Source organism: Antedon bifida, chromosome 6 (assembly GCF_963402885.1).
Source record: "Antedon bifida chromosome 6, ecAntBifi1.1, whole genome shotgun sequence".
Taxonomy (NCBI): Eukaryota; Metazoa; Echinodermata; class Crinoidea; order Comatulida; family Antedonidae; genus Antedon; species Antedon bifida.
The window spans coordinates 6,753,748-6,771,558 of NC_136231.1; the positions used below are offsets into that span (position 1 = coordinate 6,753,748).

At 33.1% G+C, this 17,811-nt stretch overlaps 3 protein-coding genes across 3 annotated transcripts in view; all 3 read right to left on the minus strand.

The window, feature by feature from the left end:
* Positions 1-1,804: 1,804 nt before the first annotated feature.
* On the minus strand, positions 1,805-6,562 carry LOC144844601 (uncharacterized). The gene is made up of 3 exons (XM_078701580.1): positions 6,408-6,562; positions 4,401-5,462; positions 1,805-2,921 (listed from the first exon to the last, which is right to left on the minus strand). Exons 1-3 carry the CDS (start codon positions 6,503-6,505, stop codon positions 1,847-1,849), a joined length of 2,235 nt encoding a protein of 744 aa, XP_078557706.1. The 5' UTR covers positions 6,506-6,562; the 3' UTR covers positions 1,805-1,846.
* Positions 6,563-8,992: 2,430 nt separating this feature from the next.
* Positions 8,993-12,017, minus strand: LOC144845044 (carbohydrate sulfotransferase 15-like). The gene is made up of 6 exons (XM_078702171.1): positions 12,005-12,017; positions 11,203-11,252; positions 10,608-10,887; positions 9,807-10,252; positions 9,434-9,602; positions 8,993-9,201 (listed from the first exon to the last, which is right to left on the minus strand). The coding sequence occupies exons 1-6, from the start codon at positions 12,015-12,017 to the stop codon at positions 9,041-9,043; spliced, it is 1,119 nt and encodes a 372-aa protein (XP_078558297.1). The 3' UTR covers positions 8,993-9,040.
* Positions 12,018-14,908: 2,891 nt separating this feature from the next.
* The window catches only part of LOC144844128 (uncharacterized), a 39,532-nt gene continuing 36,629 nt past the window's right edge, over positions 14,909-17,811 (minus strand). Inside the window, exons 40-43 of the mRNA XM_078700868.1 lie at positions 17,733-17,805; positions 17,045-17,263; positions 16,371-16,489; positions 14,909-15,695 (exon numbers count right to left, since the gene is read on the minus strand). Of these exons, the coding sequence (XP_078556994.1) occupies positions 15,526-15,695; positions 16,371-16,489; positions 17,045-17,263; positions 17,733-17,805 (581 nt within the window). The 3' untranslated portion in view covers positions 14,909-15,525. The remainder of the gene's footprint in view (positions 15,696-16,370; positions 16,490-17,044; positions 17,264-17,732; positions 17,806-17,811) is intronic.

Genomic DNA, 17,811 nt, shown 5'->3' on the forward strand with positions numbered 1-17,811 from the left:
AAGACGCAAAAATGTAAACGATTTATTAAAACGGAATGCTACTACATTGCAATAATTACTCTTTATCTTTAATTGTGATATTATACATTGTAATAAAGAATGGAAATAAAAGTGACTAAGTCAAAAAACAAAAACCGAATCGTATTATTGTACTTATCATTTTGGGAAATTTTAAGATGTGTATATGTTTGTCTTGTGAACCTCTGAGGCTCACAAATGATCAGCAATTGCTGGATGGATCACCCTGATTAAATATGGTAAAAAAAAGTAACATGTAACATTCCGAAAATACTAGTAAAGAAATGAAATTGACACCATATGTTGTGGGCCTTAACACAATACAGTACCGTGCATTTGAAGGTGTGTTAATAGAATTAGATGATAGATCACTATGTATCTATAACATAACATAATTAATAAATAGCCTACTTACTTGTCTTTTAACTGACAATCTAAAATGAATAACACAGACACTACGAGTAAGAGTGAGCATATGAACAAATTTCGTTTGTTAATCGCCATTATCGCTGCGTAGGCCTATTAAACTAACGTATAAAGTTCAACTTCATTCAGACATAATTCAAGTCTATCAATTAATTATGTAGACGTGTTTATTTAACATGATACAGTAGAAACACATAGTTAATGTGCAGTAATTTGGACTACATATACTGCCACCAAACATGACTGTAATTCTATTTCTGCGTTCTAAACTTATCCTATTTCTGTAAAATGCCATTAGAATATCTTTATCACGGGTAAACATGTTGTTGAATACCTGTATTTATAGTTACTTTACTATTTTTTATACGTATATACATTATTATTTCATGAATAATGTATTACTATGCAAAGTTAAGCACTATTATGAGAAAACAACGACCACAAAACAGCGCCATTCACGGTAGATCTTGGGAGCAATGCTGGCTATCAAAATATATTTGTTTTCATTGCAAAGGACAGGAATTCCACAAAGCTTGTCTGGAGAGGGTATAGAGAGATACTACTATATTATAAGTTAAAACTTATAAGACAATTTACAATGAAACATCCGAAATAACAATGTTAAGCCTAATTGTTTTCCTTTTTAAACGTAGCCTATGTCTGTGTTTTGCTCTGCCAGGGCACTGCTGCCTCATTGGCCCTTGAGCCAGTGAGCGCTCATAGCCGTTACGCCACTGCTTTCAGTATCAACACTGATTTCAAAAGTGGATTGATACACATGATGAGTTTATATGGAAAGCATTTAAAATAACACTCCATAGCCTTTTTTTTTAAATTCTCTTTTCTTTTGTCCATCCAACAATCATCATAATCTTAATTATTTTACCTTATCATTTCTGTATTGTATTGCTATGGAGGAAAATAAATGTCTTTTGAAATGAAATAAAACGAAATACAACAATATAAAAGGACACATTTGGTTAAATGCCTCGTGGTTTTTCGTGAGAAGATTATTCCACGCCTTTGAGTTTGTCAATCCTGTTCCATTTTATTCTTTTTATCTGGTGTACAATCAGATTATTATATGATTGTATTGTAAAGAATATTACGTACGTAAATTCCACTTTACCTTGGCCAGATTTTACAACAATACTAAACACAAACAAGGCCGTTGATGTTAATTTCTAAATAGTACAGTTTTGCTAACTAAACTGTATTTTGTCATCTTTAAATATGATTTAAACCAATTTTAGTATTTAGACCAAAAGCCAGTGTAATTTACGATGGTTTACCGTGTCAAATGCATTCATTTAACAACATTGCAGCAAGTTGTTTAAAATGACAATAAATATAAAAAAGCCTACTAAAACCATTTTCACTGAAATGTGAATAGGCCTACCCACTACGGTTCAATAATAATACCCATGTCGATATATGCTTGGCGAAGACGTTTAACAAACGTTCCGTCTCCCATAAATAAAGTTTTACAATACGCTGTGTTCTGTTTCGATAGGTTTTGTGGTATTCGTCTTTTCTCGGTTCCATCGCTTAAGGTTACATATTCAACGCACATAGTTGATATGTCGTCTTGACGTTTTCTAAATTCTTCAAGTTCTCTATCAAACTGTTGCTTATTTGCGTTTACCTTTCTCCAGAATGTTTCATTGAAATGGTTATATAACTTGATATCATACCGATTCCATATTTTCATTTTTTCTCGCATTTCGGGTGTTATAACAAAACGTTTTGTGTCTTTTCTTGCACCTTTTTTAAGATATAATATATCTTCATATTCTAAGCATAATGTTTGTTTAAGTAATATTAAAGATTCATCGTAATATTCCATGATCATAACTAAATCGAATTCATGTTCTAATTGATGTATTTTATAATTCAAAGTTGGCTCATCACTCAGAAATCTATGATCTAATCCAAGATCGAACAATTGGCCATTTGATGCAAGATGTGACATGAAAAAAGGTTTTTTGAAATAACTTTCAGGATTTTCCATAAAAATCTCAAACGCATTAGGCATATCTTCCAACCCCCAACCTTTGGCCAATTCAAAGTATCCAAAAGCAGATTCAAGTTGGTCTGAGGGTTCTCTTAAGATTGTTATAAACTTAGCATTTGGAACCACTGCATCCATCTCAATTCGGTTGTATCTTGCGTGGTTAGCAATAATGTTAAATCCTGTTACTATCTTTTCATTATACGTTGATCCAAGCTGCAATTCTGTAACCATGGACCTATTGAATAAGTCAGTTGTTGAAAATATATGCCCAATTTTAGGAAGAGCGAATATTAGAGAATGTTTGTGGCCATATCGTTCAAATAAGGTTCCTGTAGTCGTACTTCCAGTCTTGTGGGTTTTCACGTAAACAATCTGTTTTACTGGTTCACACATTCCATGATCGAAGCTGACATCTGTACTAATATGATTCATTTTCTTCTTGTTGATCTTTGGTTTGGAAAATCTGTAAAATAGATTAGTAGACAGTGTAATTGGTAAATTATATAATATACAAATATGGTTCGAACATTACAGCCAAAGTTTGCTATGGTCAACGACTCCAAGACATCATGACGTAATCAAACCAGGGTGATTTTAATTATCCATTTTCATACAGTAACAGTTTTAGTAAAATTATGTTACGAATATTTTATAATTAGGAAAATAATTGTTCAAATTAAGAAAGGAAACAATAATTCATAGCGGACTGGTGGTAATTCATGTCAGTAATTGGAAACTTTTGAATTGCCACGACCTATAGTGTGCGTTTGCTTTTGATAATTATTTTCAAGTCGTCGGTCGTCGACTGAACTGAAAATTGACGAGTCTATGTTGTGGTAACGATTTTGAATTCTGTGCAACAAATACACATTTCAACTAGTTGTTTATGCACAGTCGTTCTTGAAGAAATCGAAATAGATTTTAAAGGACGACGATGGCTATAACTTGGGACAAATGGCGTAATTTGCATAAATTCCTAAGTGGTCGTAAATCGAAAGTTCTATATTAAAGAAATACACTAATTGAGGGTATATCCCAGAATCAGATTGAGACCAGTGGACAATTAAACGACTTATTGTTTTCGAGAAGCAGGCGATTGTGAGGTTATTATACTTGCATGGACAAATTTGTATAGTCTAAGATTATGTCAATATTACGTTGTTCCATATTGACATGAACATTCTTATACAAATATTAACTCGAAATACTTATTATCTCTTACATAAAAACAGAATAAAGAAACTTTATGAACAACGTATGAAACAGTCGATCTTAATCGTCATCATCGTGGTATTGTTATTATTTTCTGAATTAAAACATGGAAAAGGAATCGGTACGTCTGATGCTCAACTTAGAAATTCATTGACCGTAATGGAAATAAATTTATCGCAGAGGTCAATATATTTTTATTGTGTGGTTGTTTTTCTTGGAGTGTTTTATTCGAGAAAAAAAAAAAGAGAGTGAACTATAATATCTCTACAGTATGGTTTCATGTATGGCCTAACACTTCTTAGCTTAACCTGTACTGTAGGCACTGCCATGTGATCAAGAGGTTTGGCTACGAAATTGCCCTGGAGTTATTTTCCGGGTTATTATTGTCTGACATCCTATTGAAAAAATACTGACATACAGTACGTCTGAAGGTATAGTAGGGTATAGAGAATCGGGTGGTATAACTGCATGTTGAAAATTAATTTTGTATAATGTGTTACGGTATGAATAACGAACTTGGTTGTATTTCATACAAAGTTGCATCATCATCTACAGTATTATTATTTAAATCACAAACAAGTAAATCAGTCTTCTTAATGACACAATATAAACACTTCATTAATGATTCTTTTGTGTGCTTTTTTTAAACTACAGTAGGTCGACTAGACTCATCTACACTGAAAGTGACACAAACATAAAATGAATGTTTAAACAATAAAAATGAACTCACTCTGGTTCTGAAATAATTCTCATGTCGATATATGCTTGGCGAAGACGTTTAACGAATCTTCCATCTCCCATAAATAAGGTTTTACAATACGCTGTGTTCTGTTTCGATAGGTTTTGTGGTATTCGTCTTTTCTCGGTTCCATCACTTAAGGTTACATATTCAACGCACATAGTTGTTATGTCGTCTTGACGTTTTCTAAATTCTTCAAGTTCTCTATCGAACTGTTGCCTATTTGCGTTCACCTTTCTCCAGAATGTTTCATTGAAATGGTTATATAATTTGACATCATACCGATTCCATATTTTCATTTTTTCTCGCATTTTTGGTGTTATAACAAAACGTTTTGTGTCTTTTCTTGCACCTTTTTTAAGATATAAAATATCTTCATATTGTAAGCATAATGTTTGTTTAAGTAATATTAAAGATTCATCGTAATATTCCATGATCATAACTAAATCGAATTCATGTTCTAATTGATGTATTTTATAATTCAATGTTGGTTCATCACTCAGAAATGTATGATCTAATCCAAGATCGTACAATTGGCCATTTGATGCAAGATGTGACATGAAAAAAGGTTTTTTAAAATAACTTTCCGGATCTTCCATAAAAATCTCAAACGCATTAGGCTTATCTTCTAACCCCCAACCTTTGGCCAATTCAAAGTATCCAAAGGCAGATTCAAGTTGGTCTGAAGGTTCTCTTAAGATTGTTATAAACTTAGCATTTGGAACCACTGCATCCATCTCAATTCGGTTGTATCTTGCGTGGTTAGCAATAATGTTAAATCCTGTTACCATCTTTCCATTATACGTTGATCCAAGCTGTAATTCTGTAACCATAGACCTATTGAATAAGTCAGGTGTTGAAAATATATGTCCTGTTTTAGGAAGAGCGAATATTAGAGAATGTTTGTGGCCATATCGTTCAAATAAGGTTCCTGTAGTCGTACTTCCAGTCTTGTGGGTTTTCACGTAAACAATTTGTTTTACCGGTTCACAAGCTCCATGATTAAAGCTAGCATGAGTATGAATATTTTTAATCTTCTTCTTTTTTGCAAATCTGTAATATAGATTGTTATTTAATCAGTGTATTATGTCTGTAAACAATTATAAATACTGTTATTGTTCCTTGGCTAATAACACTTTTCACGCGCATGGCAGAACCGTCGACTCACATGACGTAAACATACTGTACAAACAATTGATCAAGGTTTTAAGGGCGTATAACCAGATAATAGTTCCTCCATTTTATGCGAAGCGATTTAAATTGTTATCTTCATGTTTGATTTTGATAACGTCATCATATAAAAATATGTGAACATATTTGTGTCCCTTAATTTAACCTATGCTACACTGTATATAAATATACAGTATTATACTGTATTATATTGACATAATGATAGCAGAACTCAGCATCACTATAAGCGTAGCGCTTTATACATCAGGTCATAGGATGGAATGAACGTTTTACGTTCACATTGATGCATTTTTAAAATTAAATTAATGTTGGTAAAATTATCTTTTATCACAATGATCACCTAATTCGTGACGAATTAAAACTCTAGTTAATATTACATTGTTAAACTTACTATTAATAATAGTTATAGTGTATTTAAATGTACAAAAGGAACATTGGATTGCACTTTAGTTCAAATTAAAAACGTTGTAAGCCTATGTCATTGAATGCGAATAACTGACTACCGGTACCCATGTACTTCTGGGATTCTGAGGCAGACGAATGTGGAGAAATTAGGTCTACGGTACGCTTTCATGGGAGAAATTGTTAAAAAGTTTAAGACTAAAATATTGGTAATTTTTTCGGCAGACATAAATACTAAAATGAATTAAATTAAAACAATGTATATTGTCGTTTCTTAATCGGCATCCATTCTGAACTTAAATTAAAAAAACAATAATATCAGAAGTTCAAGTTGACTCTAATACTGTAAATCAAGCACGAAATTGTAAATAGATTTCTATACAAGTATTTTCGAAATAAACTTACCCTTCTGTTAACTGTCGATCTATAATGAATACAGACACTAGAAGAAATGTAGATGTTACGAAAAATGTATAAAACAGTCCTTTCTTAATCGCCATCATCGTGGTATTTGTTTTTTATTAACTAAAGCGTCGAAAAGGACGTCTGATGTCCAACTGAGAAATTCGTGTTTGAAGTAAAAAGCCGTATTATTTACACGACATTATTCAAAACAGATTAAGCATACCATGACAATAGTGTTTGTCTGAACACTTAACTAACACTCTTTAACAATCAAACGTTGGACACGATTGATCACCTACGATGACGTCATATGGGTGTTACTCGGCATGCAAATCGAAATCTCTTAATTATTCAACTACATGATTGGTAAACACAATCTCAGAATACGTGTTTTTCATTCGGCAAATTAGGATTCGGCAAACTGGAATTCGGCAAATTGGATACCGATGCTTTTTACACTTATATTTGGTTTGTCTTTATGAAGTTAATAAATATGAAACGTATAGAAATACTTGTTGACGAAATATTGTTGACGTACAGTAACAACGTACTGTGGGATAAAATTGACAATTATATTGAAAAAGTAATAAAACAGTAATAGTACGTTCAAAGAACTTCTGGTAATTGTGTGTAACTGTCAGCAAAAAATCTATTGTATTCAATTGCCGTCTACGCCATACGCAATCAAAATAGTAACTGAGCTAAATATGCCAGAATTCTTGGATTAGACTGGACTTATTTTAAAAGATATGAACACATTAGGAATGTTCTAAATTATAATGTGGGATTCATATATTAAGGTATCAATATTAGTGTATACTATGAATTACATTTTTACAGATATTGAAAAACAACTATAGTGATGTACAATAAGGTAAAATGATATCTTTAATAATTATTTGAATATCAATATTACTGTATTGTTATTTATAGGCCTATATTAATCTGATCATAACACTATGTATAAAGGTAAACTAATAGAAATAATATTTAAAATATAAAAATATGTAAAAAGCAGAAAATAACGAAAAAGGTATAAAAGTTATTAGATATTATATTAAGAATTTATGTATGATTGAATGAATAAGGTTCAAAATGTAAAAAAAAACAAATAAATCTAAACTTATTTCTCCATGGACTGATATAGTAGAATAATAATACATATGACCTACAAAAATCACAACGCTTGATTAGATCTATTCTTAATCCATGATTGATAAAAAGCAGGAATAATAGAGAAACAATATCCTGAATAACACCTAAAACCACTTGAAAGGATAATGTTGATGACGTATTAATAATATAATAAAACTGATCATGCATGAATTAAAGAGCTCCACCGTTGAAATATTAACATTAAAACTGTTGATGGCGATAAGATTTAGGGTTTACCAATTAAGTAAAAAATTGGGTACCACCGTAAATAAAGATTTTAGGGTTTAGAAAGAAATATTTCTATTTGAGAACCGGTACCAATTGGAATAGAAAAAACTAACACAAAACTAACATGTTGATGGCTATAAAAAGCAGGGTTTTTTAAGTTAAAAAATTATTATTGAGGAAGGAAGGAAATTTAGAAGCGGTAACGGTAACCGGAAACCGCGTAGCTTGTTCCATACCATTGCTTGTGCCATACTGCTTTGAAACACCGGTTCTCCGAAGTTAAGCAACGTTGGGCCCGGTTGCGTTCTGGATGGGAGACCGTCTAGAAAATGCGGCGGGTGCTGTATATACTGAAGAGTGATGGTGTAATGGTAATATCGGACTAGCATGTGATAGGCATGGGTTCGAGATTATCTGTACCATATTAATTGCATCCTTAGGCAAGATGCTTTACTCTCATTGCCTCGTCCTTCGGATGGGATGTAAAGCCGTTTCATCGTGTACTTTTAACAGTGCACGTTAAAAAACTTGGTACACTATTCGAAAAGAGTAGGTCGATCGTCTCCCGGTGTGCTGATCTCATGGTAGAATTACTATAGAGGAATTTTTTCATGCAGAAACAATGTACCAACAATGGAGTATGAATAATTATTAATGAATGATTAATTTTGCAATTGGTGAACACATTGTCCTGGTATGCCTAAATTATGTCTGTTTGTATAGCAGTCAATGTATGTACGATGAATGTTTGTAATAGCTTACAATGGTAGTGGGATAAATCGGACCTGCGACTATTCGGCCTTGAGGCTATTCGGTCCGGGGGACGATTCGGCCATGGGCTGTTCGGCCCGGGACGATTCGGCCCTGAGACGAATTTAGCGGCTTTGATATCCATTTTATAAACATAAATTACATTATTTTGCATTTATTTATATTTTAATATTAAATGATGTTCATTTTTTAGCCACGTAAACTGTGAACGATGTAAACAAGTTACGCCCTCATTAGCATCATCATCATTTCAATCTTGACCTAATAGGCCTAATGAATTATAATAAATAATTAAACAACACTTTCAGTTTTAATGATAATATAATAATAAATGATAATATTATCTAGAAAAGTTTAAATAATTGAAAACAACATAAAAAGACAAATGCATAAGACGCACAAATGTAAACGATTTATTAAAACGAAAGTCAAAAAACAAAAACCGAATCGTATTATTGTACTTATCATTTTGGGAAATTTTAAGATGAAAATGAGAATTTTGTATCATTCAAAATATGTACAAGTTCCTGATCATAAGGTCGATACAATTCTTGCAATAATATTCTAGTTTCCTGAAGCATATCTTGATACTTTCTGCTGTTGACTGGTCGTTTTTCACTTGTATTTATTTCATATGGAGCTACAAAATAAGAATAAAAAGGATTCAAACACAAACACGTAGGCTCGGGCTATGTTGGCACGAATCCATACCCCTATTTTGATTCGAGACAGTTGACAGAAAGTCGGAATAAACATTAATCTAGGCATGCGTATAAGTATACGTACTGATATAGACTGTTCTGTCGGTCCATGCCATCGCGTCGCGTGTAAGCAACCTTTTATTATTCTCAAAGTGCAAATCACATACTTACACAATTCAAGAAACTGAAATATATCCCTCAATGTTCTGACAGGCTGATTCCTCAATTCTGTTAATGTCAAAATATACAACTGATTTCGAGGAAACACATCGAGCCAATCTTTCATAAATATACTGTACATTCCAAGTGGTAGCTTATCAAGGTAACCATGAGAATGACTCTAAAAAAGAAAAATTTAAGTTAATAACTGGAGCCTACCTGTAGAGACTTGTGATTCAAACAACATATAAAGAATATGTATTGTAACAATACAATATATAAATTGCAGGTTTAAAAATGTGTGAGGAAGACGCATACGCCAATACGCATTGTTTGATCATTGTAAGCAACGCAATGACGTAAGCGCAATCACGATGATCTTTACCTTACAGAATTCTAAATGATGTACACAATAATATGGCGAATGTATCAGAAGACATCTTTTAAAACAGTCAATAGCTTTCACCGTCTGATTATGGAAGTCTGTAGGTGATCCCTTCGTCCTTCCATACGGAGAATAGTTGTACCCGGAATAATATCGATCCACAGGGTCTCTTAAGATAATTATAATTTTAGCATTTGGAGTAGCAGAGTACAAGAGTTTTGGAATTGTCATGGAAAATTGTTCATCGATCAATTCGTATTTGCTGAAGAAGTTTCCAACGGTTCCATAACTGGTACTAACAGAGGCGTCACCAAACACTTTTGGATGGAAATACTTATATCTGTTACTTTTGCCAATCTCTTTGACAGCGCCTTGTGTACGGTAGAAATGAAGATACCACTCGATACTGGACTGAGGTTTTCCAATTGTATTTGTTGTTTTGGAAGCTAAAAAAATAAATATAATATATACAGTATTCTCTTCTGATTTTATTAATCTTCATTTTTCATGTTTTTTGGGGAATACACCTTTAAGTACCAGATAAACGAATGGTATTTTAAAGGTATACTGATAGGTGTTGTAGAAAACTTGTGTAAACATCAGTCCGTAAACTGCATTGTTGTAAGCAAACATTTCAAAGTATGTATACAGACAGATGACCCTTCACGTTTTTACCTTCAACCTTGCAGGGTCAAACTGGGCATATGCCTATATAAAGCTTCCTCTCTAAAAAAAACATAGAAAACATCATAATTATATTTATCCAACAAAAATGGCTCTGAAATAGATTGAAAAACATACCTTCTTTTTGGCATGTTGGTACTTTCTCTGCGCCATACTGTCTCCATGGCCACCAATGAGGTTCTTTGCAAACTTCTATCACATCTGGGTGTTGTATAATTTTATACCAAAGGTCTGTAGTACCACACTTAGGAAACCCAGCAATGTAGAAGTAAGGTAGGCACATTAGTTTGTCATCTTTATTGTACCAGCACGGTGCTTTGAAATCAGGATGGAAAGTTTCAGGAATAACTGCGTACACCTTTCGTTCATGCTTCAGTGAATCGCTGATTACTACTTGCTTTTTAAATGCAGAATTACTTACTTTTAATGTTGAAAATGTCTGATAAAAAGTCAAATAAATTATGAAGATAAAACATACTACACATGTTAGGTATACCAGTCTGTGTAGGCCTACCATTGTGATAGGTCTAGACAAAGCCATGTGCTGCTTAAATCTATAAATCTACTGCACTTTCGCACTTACCTAATTTAAAAGCATTCACCCGCTGCTGCTGCAGTTATAGGTGCGAAAGTGCAGTAAAGCCAAATTGGGTAGGTCCGTGCTTAAACTATGTAAGTTTCAATCTGTAGGTAGGCCTACAAATAGTATTACTTCTAGGAAAATCGTCGCACTGATCTTTTCACAGAAACAAGTATGTAGGCCTACACATTTCAGATTTGTCTCTTTATGTAGGCCTAAATTTCACTCTACAGTAATAGTAATAGTAAGTATAGGAAAGTATAGGTATACTGTATATATTCTTTGGTATAGATTCTTTTGATAGGTTCTTTGTGTATTAAGGCTTGAGGTTACGATTGCTTTTCAAGTTGCCCGTTGAAGTGTATCGCATTCTTCTTAATTTCGTGATCCTTTTTCTCTCTATTATGTGCTCAAACAATGGGGCAGAGAGTGTAAAGGATAAATACAGTATATTATTATATATACATTAATTATATAATATATTACATTAATTATAGTTATTGGAATTTATTACCGTCATCTGGAATTCTCCCTGACATTCGCATTGGACGCAAAAAAATGTCTTATCCTATGTTTAGTTGCGTGTGTGGGGGTTCGCTTAGTCAACGAATTTAACGACTTTCACAAAATTTCAAGTTTCACATATTTCTTTGGAAAAAAATAATTTTAACTGGAACGCTACAAAAATAATCCTCCGCTTCATCACTGCATGGATACCTAATAATGACTACAACGTATCTTTGTTACGTTACTATCAATCCATTTTCATATCACGCAATCCATTTTTCAACAATATAATAGTATAATGATTGAATAGTGAGGGATTAGTTACAGTGTCAGATTTTTCATTTTACTGAATATCCAAAGATCAAGCATTCACACATGAACTTTGCGTCAAAAAATTCATTTGCCATTTATCATGAATTGTACGTACCATTTGCAGCCATCTAGGGGTGTCATTTAACAATTCGCTTCGACACAGCCCACACGATGGGGGTCCTGTGGCTAAAATACTCAGTGTCTACAGCCCTGAATTCTTTCTCCTTTTCTTTTATCAAAAGCGATAGGCCTAAATACCAAAGATCTAAGGGCTTATCATCTCTATGGTAAAAACTCGACATGCACGATGTAAAAACTCGACATGCACGATGTGTGAAATCTCGACATGCGCGATGTGTAAAAATTCGACATACGCGATGTGTAAAAACTCGACATGCACGATGTGTAAAAACTCGACATGCGCGATGCGTGAAATCTCGACATACGCGATGTGTAAAAACTCGACATGCACGATGTGTAAAAACTCGACATGCGCGATGCGTGAAATCTCGACATGCGCGATGTGTGAAATCTCGACATACGCGATGTGTAAAAACTCGACATGCACGATGTGTAAAAACTCGACATGCATGATGCGTGAAATCTCGACATGCGCGATGTGTAAAATCTCGACATGCGCGATGTGTAAAAACTCGACATGCACGATGTGTAAAAACTCGACATGCACGATGTGTAAAAACTCGACATGCATGATGCGTGAAATCTCGACATGCGCGATGTGTAAAAACTCGACATGCATGATGCGTGAAATCTCGACATGCGCGATGTGTAAAAATTCGACATGCGCGATGTGTAAAAACTGGTTTGATGGTTTAATAGTTTTAAATTTATAAATCGTAAAATACAAATAGTCTCTATGCGCTGTTTAGCACAAGTTTCTAAATGAAAAAGTTGACGTAAAATAAACCATGAAAAGGCCTAATAATCCGAATAAATTGACCAAGACAACAGAAAAAAGGTCCGAAAGCGGCTATAGGCCTATAAGAGTAAGGATAATAATATAACTGTAATATTCAATACGAATTAACATATAACATGTAATGTTACTTGTTATTTGTGTTTCGATTACTTGGAATTGTAAGGTGCCGGACTATCTACCATATTTATTTCTTAAGATTAATTAAATCAGACTTTGAATATTTTATTTTGTAGTTTTAATATAGTTAATCACTTCCATAGAAAAAAAATGGAAAAAAAAATGTTTTCACTTATAAAATGACAAAATAAATGGTTACATTCAACCAAAAATCCATTGGCTGGCAGCCAATTTGACAATTTTTTGCTTTAAATTACATTTTTTCAGGTAAATACATTTTTTTAGATCCAATTTTTGGTCAAAGTGGATAACTATTATGTTACATTAAAATGAAATATTAAAAAAAAATGTTTTAAGAATTATTTTTTCAGGGGGACAATACATCTTTAAGTGTTTATCATTGGACAGAGAAAAATTAATACCTAGTTTTATCTAGTAAAACAAGAAATGGAATCATGTACATAATATATTTCAATGCAGACTTTTTATTTGGAACCTTTTTATAAAATTACATTATCAAAAGGACGGAAATAGTTCTATTACATAAAATACCTATCTATACCTTACATAACTATATTATTTATAATTAAAAATTATTAATTTTAAAAGCGAAAATAGTAAGTCAATTACTGTATTTATAAAGCACAATATACCCAACGCATTAAGCGTGGTTCCCGTAACGTAACCCAGCGACGTATCGACGCAAAGTGCTATCACAAGTGGGAACCGACGACGCAATAGTGCTGCAAACATCGTAGGTTTGATTTCACGCAGGTGGGGGCAAACACAATGATTGGAAGGGCATTTTCTTGCGTTGCGTAGGTTGCGTTACGTTGCGTCGCAAGTGGAAGCTTTAGAGGACGGACGGTTTGGGACGGACGGTTGTTAAATAATGTTTAAATCTATTAAAATGATCATTCAATTACTGTATCATAAAAATGTTGAAATTGATTAAAATGGCACAAAAGGTGCATTGGTTATGCCACTAATAATTGTTCTTTGCCATGTAGAAAATGATGGCAAGCGGAGACGTCACAATTCGAAATTAAAAAGTATAAAATTGAAAACGCCCAGTTTTTACCTTAACTAAACAATGTAAATAACCACGATGACGCAATTATATTACTATTTCCATAAATATTGAGGAATTAACTTCTTTCATCTGAAATTAAATTGCAGAAAATTGACTCATTGACGTCATGTTGATGTTAATTGAACAATGGAGGAATTCTTCATGCTTTAAACAAATGGAGCCTTATATTTCAGGGTCTTCTATTCTTTGAATACGCCCAAAAGAAAACAAAATCACAATAACTTTGTGGGAAAATCATAATTTAAATGCCTGTGACATCAAAATGCAATGTTTTTGTATCCATAACAAACTAAATTTTAAAACATACTCACACATAGAAATATGAATTATACAACTTTAAAATGAAAACAATTAATCTTAAATTCACATAATAATTACATGGTGTATATATACATAATTAAAATAGTAACAAGGTATAAAAGAGTTAATCGAAAAAAAAGTATAGAACATTTTTGTTTTAGGGCCCAAATGACATTGGGTTTTTTTAAAAAGGGGGAGGAGAGTTTAAAAAACATTTTTCTTTTTTAAAGAGAGTGTTGTGGCCTATTAAAAAAAACTGTATTATTGTTAATCTTCAATTTATTATATATACTATTCATTTATGACCATGTACTGCATGACATACAGAATTACCTACTTACAATTAGTACAGATTTAGAAGACATTATTATTTTATAAAAATCAATAAATCAACTAAACATTTAGTTTTTCATTTGATAAAGAAAACAATACAAACAAAGCTAAATACTGTTCCAAAATTACTATATCAGTTATGTTATACAATATTTGATAACTGTATTTTAAACAATAGATTACAAAAATAAAATACAAGAAAAACAATCTTTCAAAATATCAATTGTTATACAATATTTGATAACTGTATTTTAAACAAAGTAATAGATTACAATAATAATAAAAGAAAGCAATCTTTTAAAATACCAATTAACATATTCATGTGTCAAAATATGTATATGGTACATATCTATGATTACAACTGTACAATGAAGAGACACAAACAGGGTTGTTGGTAGTCTATGAGTTACCTACCTGTATAGACTTTACAGGTAGGGATTTCATGATATAAACTATTGTAACTCAAAATGGTACGTTCAAGTCCTTTAGGAATGGTACTGTTTGAGGGGCGCACCCAGGAGGGGTATATACATCCAATCACAGAGACCTGTATTTTTTGTATCACTATGGAGACTACCTCGTTTGGTTCTTAAGGAGTGTCTTTAATAGAGTAATTGAATTTTGACTAACGCATGCCTAAGTATTATTTCGCTGACTTTATTTTAGCATTTTTGTCAAGGTATATATAACATCATAGAAAATAATTATACTTCACTATTCCATAATAAAATTGTTCTCTCGGTTTTTAACCAAATGTAATAGGACACATAATATAATTGCATAATATAAAGACTTGAACCCTGTTGCCATCATAATACACAGGGGGCACTCGGTCGGAGTGTCATCTGTTGTGTTATGTCATACACAGGTATACACCTGCTCCATTGGTAGCGTCTCCTTGTAAGTCCACTTGGTACAGAATGCCAGCAGGATTCAAAGAGGTTGAGAACTGTGCTATACATCCCACAAAACCAGATGTAAAATAACCTCCTGTGAGACTAGTCACATCGCTACTATGGCCACCTGAAAAATAACAAAACAATTTCAGGAATGGCAAGGCCGAACACGTTTTTCCCCTTTAGGCCCTGTTTCTGCTGCAAAAAAATAACCGGTTGAAAACCGTGTGAATAAATTAACCCCATTCATTTCTTTTGAGCAGAAACAGGACAAATTTTCAATAACCAGTTAAATGGCAGCCTGAAAATAACGGTTAAAACACTCAAGCGATTTCGGTGTTAGAACGTCATTTAACCGGTTATTGCTGTTTAACTTTTAGCTGCAACGCAAAATAACAGTTATTTGATGGACAGCTGCGAACCTTTTGTCAACTAAACTGCAGTAACATTTGAATTGACCGCCAGTGCCCATTGCATTTTAGGTACTGCTAACGATTTCCGCCGACGACAACCCACAGATTTAAACGGTTATTTTGGAGCAAAGATTTAGCAGAAATGCAGTCGATATACAAATTATATTTTAAATATATTTTGATATAAACGGTTTATTCGGCGCTATGCAGCAGAAACAGACCCTTAGTTAACAAACTAGGTCCTAGAAGTAATACCTGAATAATAAATTATTATCTGTTTTTTGTTCATATCCAAAACAATCGAAAATTGCATGTTAGCGGGAGGCTGGAGCATGGTTCAAAATATCGGGGAAATCCTGCGATTATCGGGAGACTGTGACAGTACTTACCAACATACAGAAGACTTGTAAATGTGTTTAGTCCTGAATTACAACAAGGGCTGGAACCTGTTATGAGTTGATTACCACCGCTGGGGTTGGTTACGCTCATTGTTACAGTATTACCATTTCTAAGATAAAAACAGAATACCAAAAAATATACACCATGAGTTAATCAAAGATGCTTTACCTAACTTATTTCTCCATGCTTTACTTAAAGATAGGAAATTAAACCATGCATGAACGCACACCTTCAAAAAAATTTGATATACATACAATAGCAAGATAATCACCAATTGCAGGATGGATAAACTATTTTATGCTTATAATCTAAGGGTACGTTCAGACTCACGGCATGAAGGTAGCGTTATATAAGTAGCATACATATTTTCGGGTCTGAACTAGGATGCAAATTAAGAGTTAGGCAGCTGTTAGGCCTCCCCAGTGGCGTTAATAACTATTTAATAACGTTAATCCAGTGATGCACCATAAAGTTACAGCTTCATTAAATATGCATATTATGGAAGTATGAATCAAGATTATCAAGTTCTCATCTTGTAAGAAATTTGATGTTGATCATAGAGGTACAGTAGCCTATGTTCAAAACCAGACATATAAGCTCCTTTGGATTTACATTGTTTCTTCAAACAAACAAGTGTGACTAAACTTATAGAAAAAACACCAACCTGTCTACATTTACATTGTAAAAGCCATTCTCAACAATCAAGTCTGTTGCCAACCTGCCGATGCCTGACCCGAGGTTAAAGGTGAACTCAATTCGACCTGATTTTATACCAAGAGCAATAAAGTCATCTTCCATGTTTTCACCATTCCATAGTATTAAACTATCCACACTGGCATCGCGAGTATTAAACACTATAGCAAACCTATTGCTGTTAAAATCGCTGTTAAAAGAACAAAATATACAAATAATTTATTTTATTTATCAATTTTATTTTATGTCGTTAGGCATGTGGCCAAAGATTACAAATAGTAACTCATCAGATAAGTGGTATTTTTAATATTTTGAACCAATAACTTGAGCCAATAACAATGTTATACTATTTTATAAATGTGTTTACATCATGTTGATATAAAGGTTGCGGTACACCACGTATATTAGTTCTGAAAAGAACTGTTGAGTTTCTCGACGTTTCGTTCAATATGCTTTGATCATACTCAGGAGTGAGATTGTCATTCTTACTCCTCAGGACGATCAAAGCATATTGATCGAAACGTCAAGAAACTCTGCAGTTCTTTTCAGAACTAATATACGTGGTGTACTGCAATCTTTATATCAACATTCGATTTCGCCATGCAAACCTTCAAACAATATATGTTTACATCATGTTTACTGAGAAAAATATCAAGTACCTTGCAATGATCTCACGTCCATACTGAAGATAGCTACGACCACTAAAATCAGCTATGTTGAATACATTTGGACCTAAAA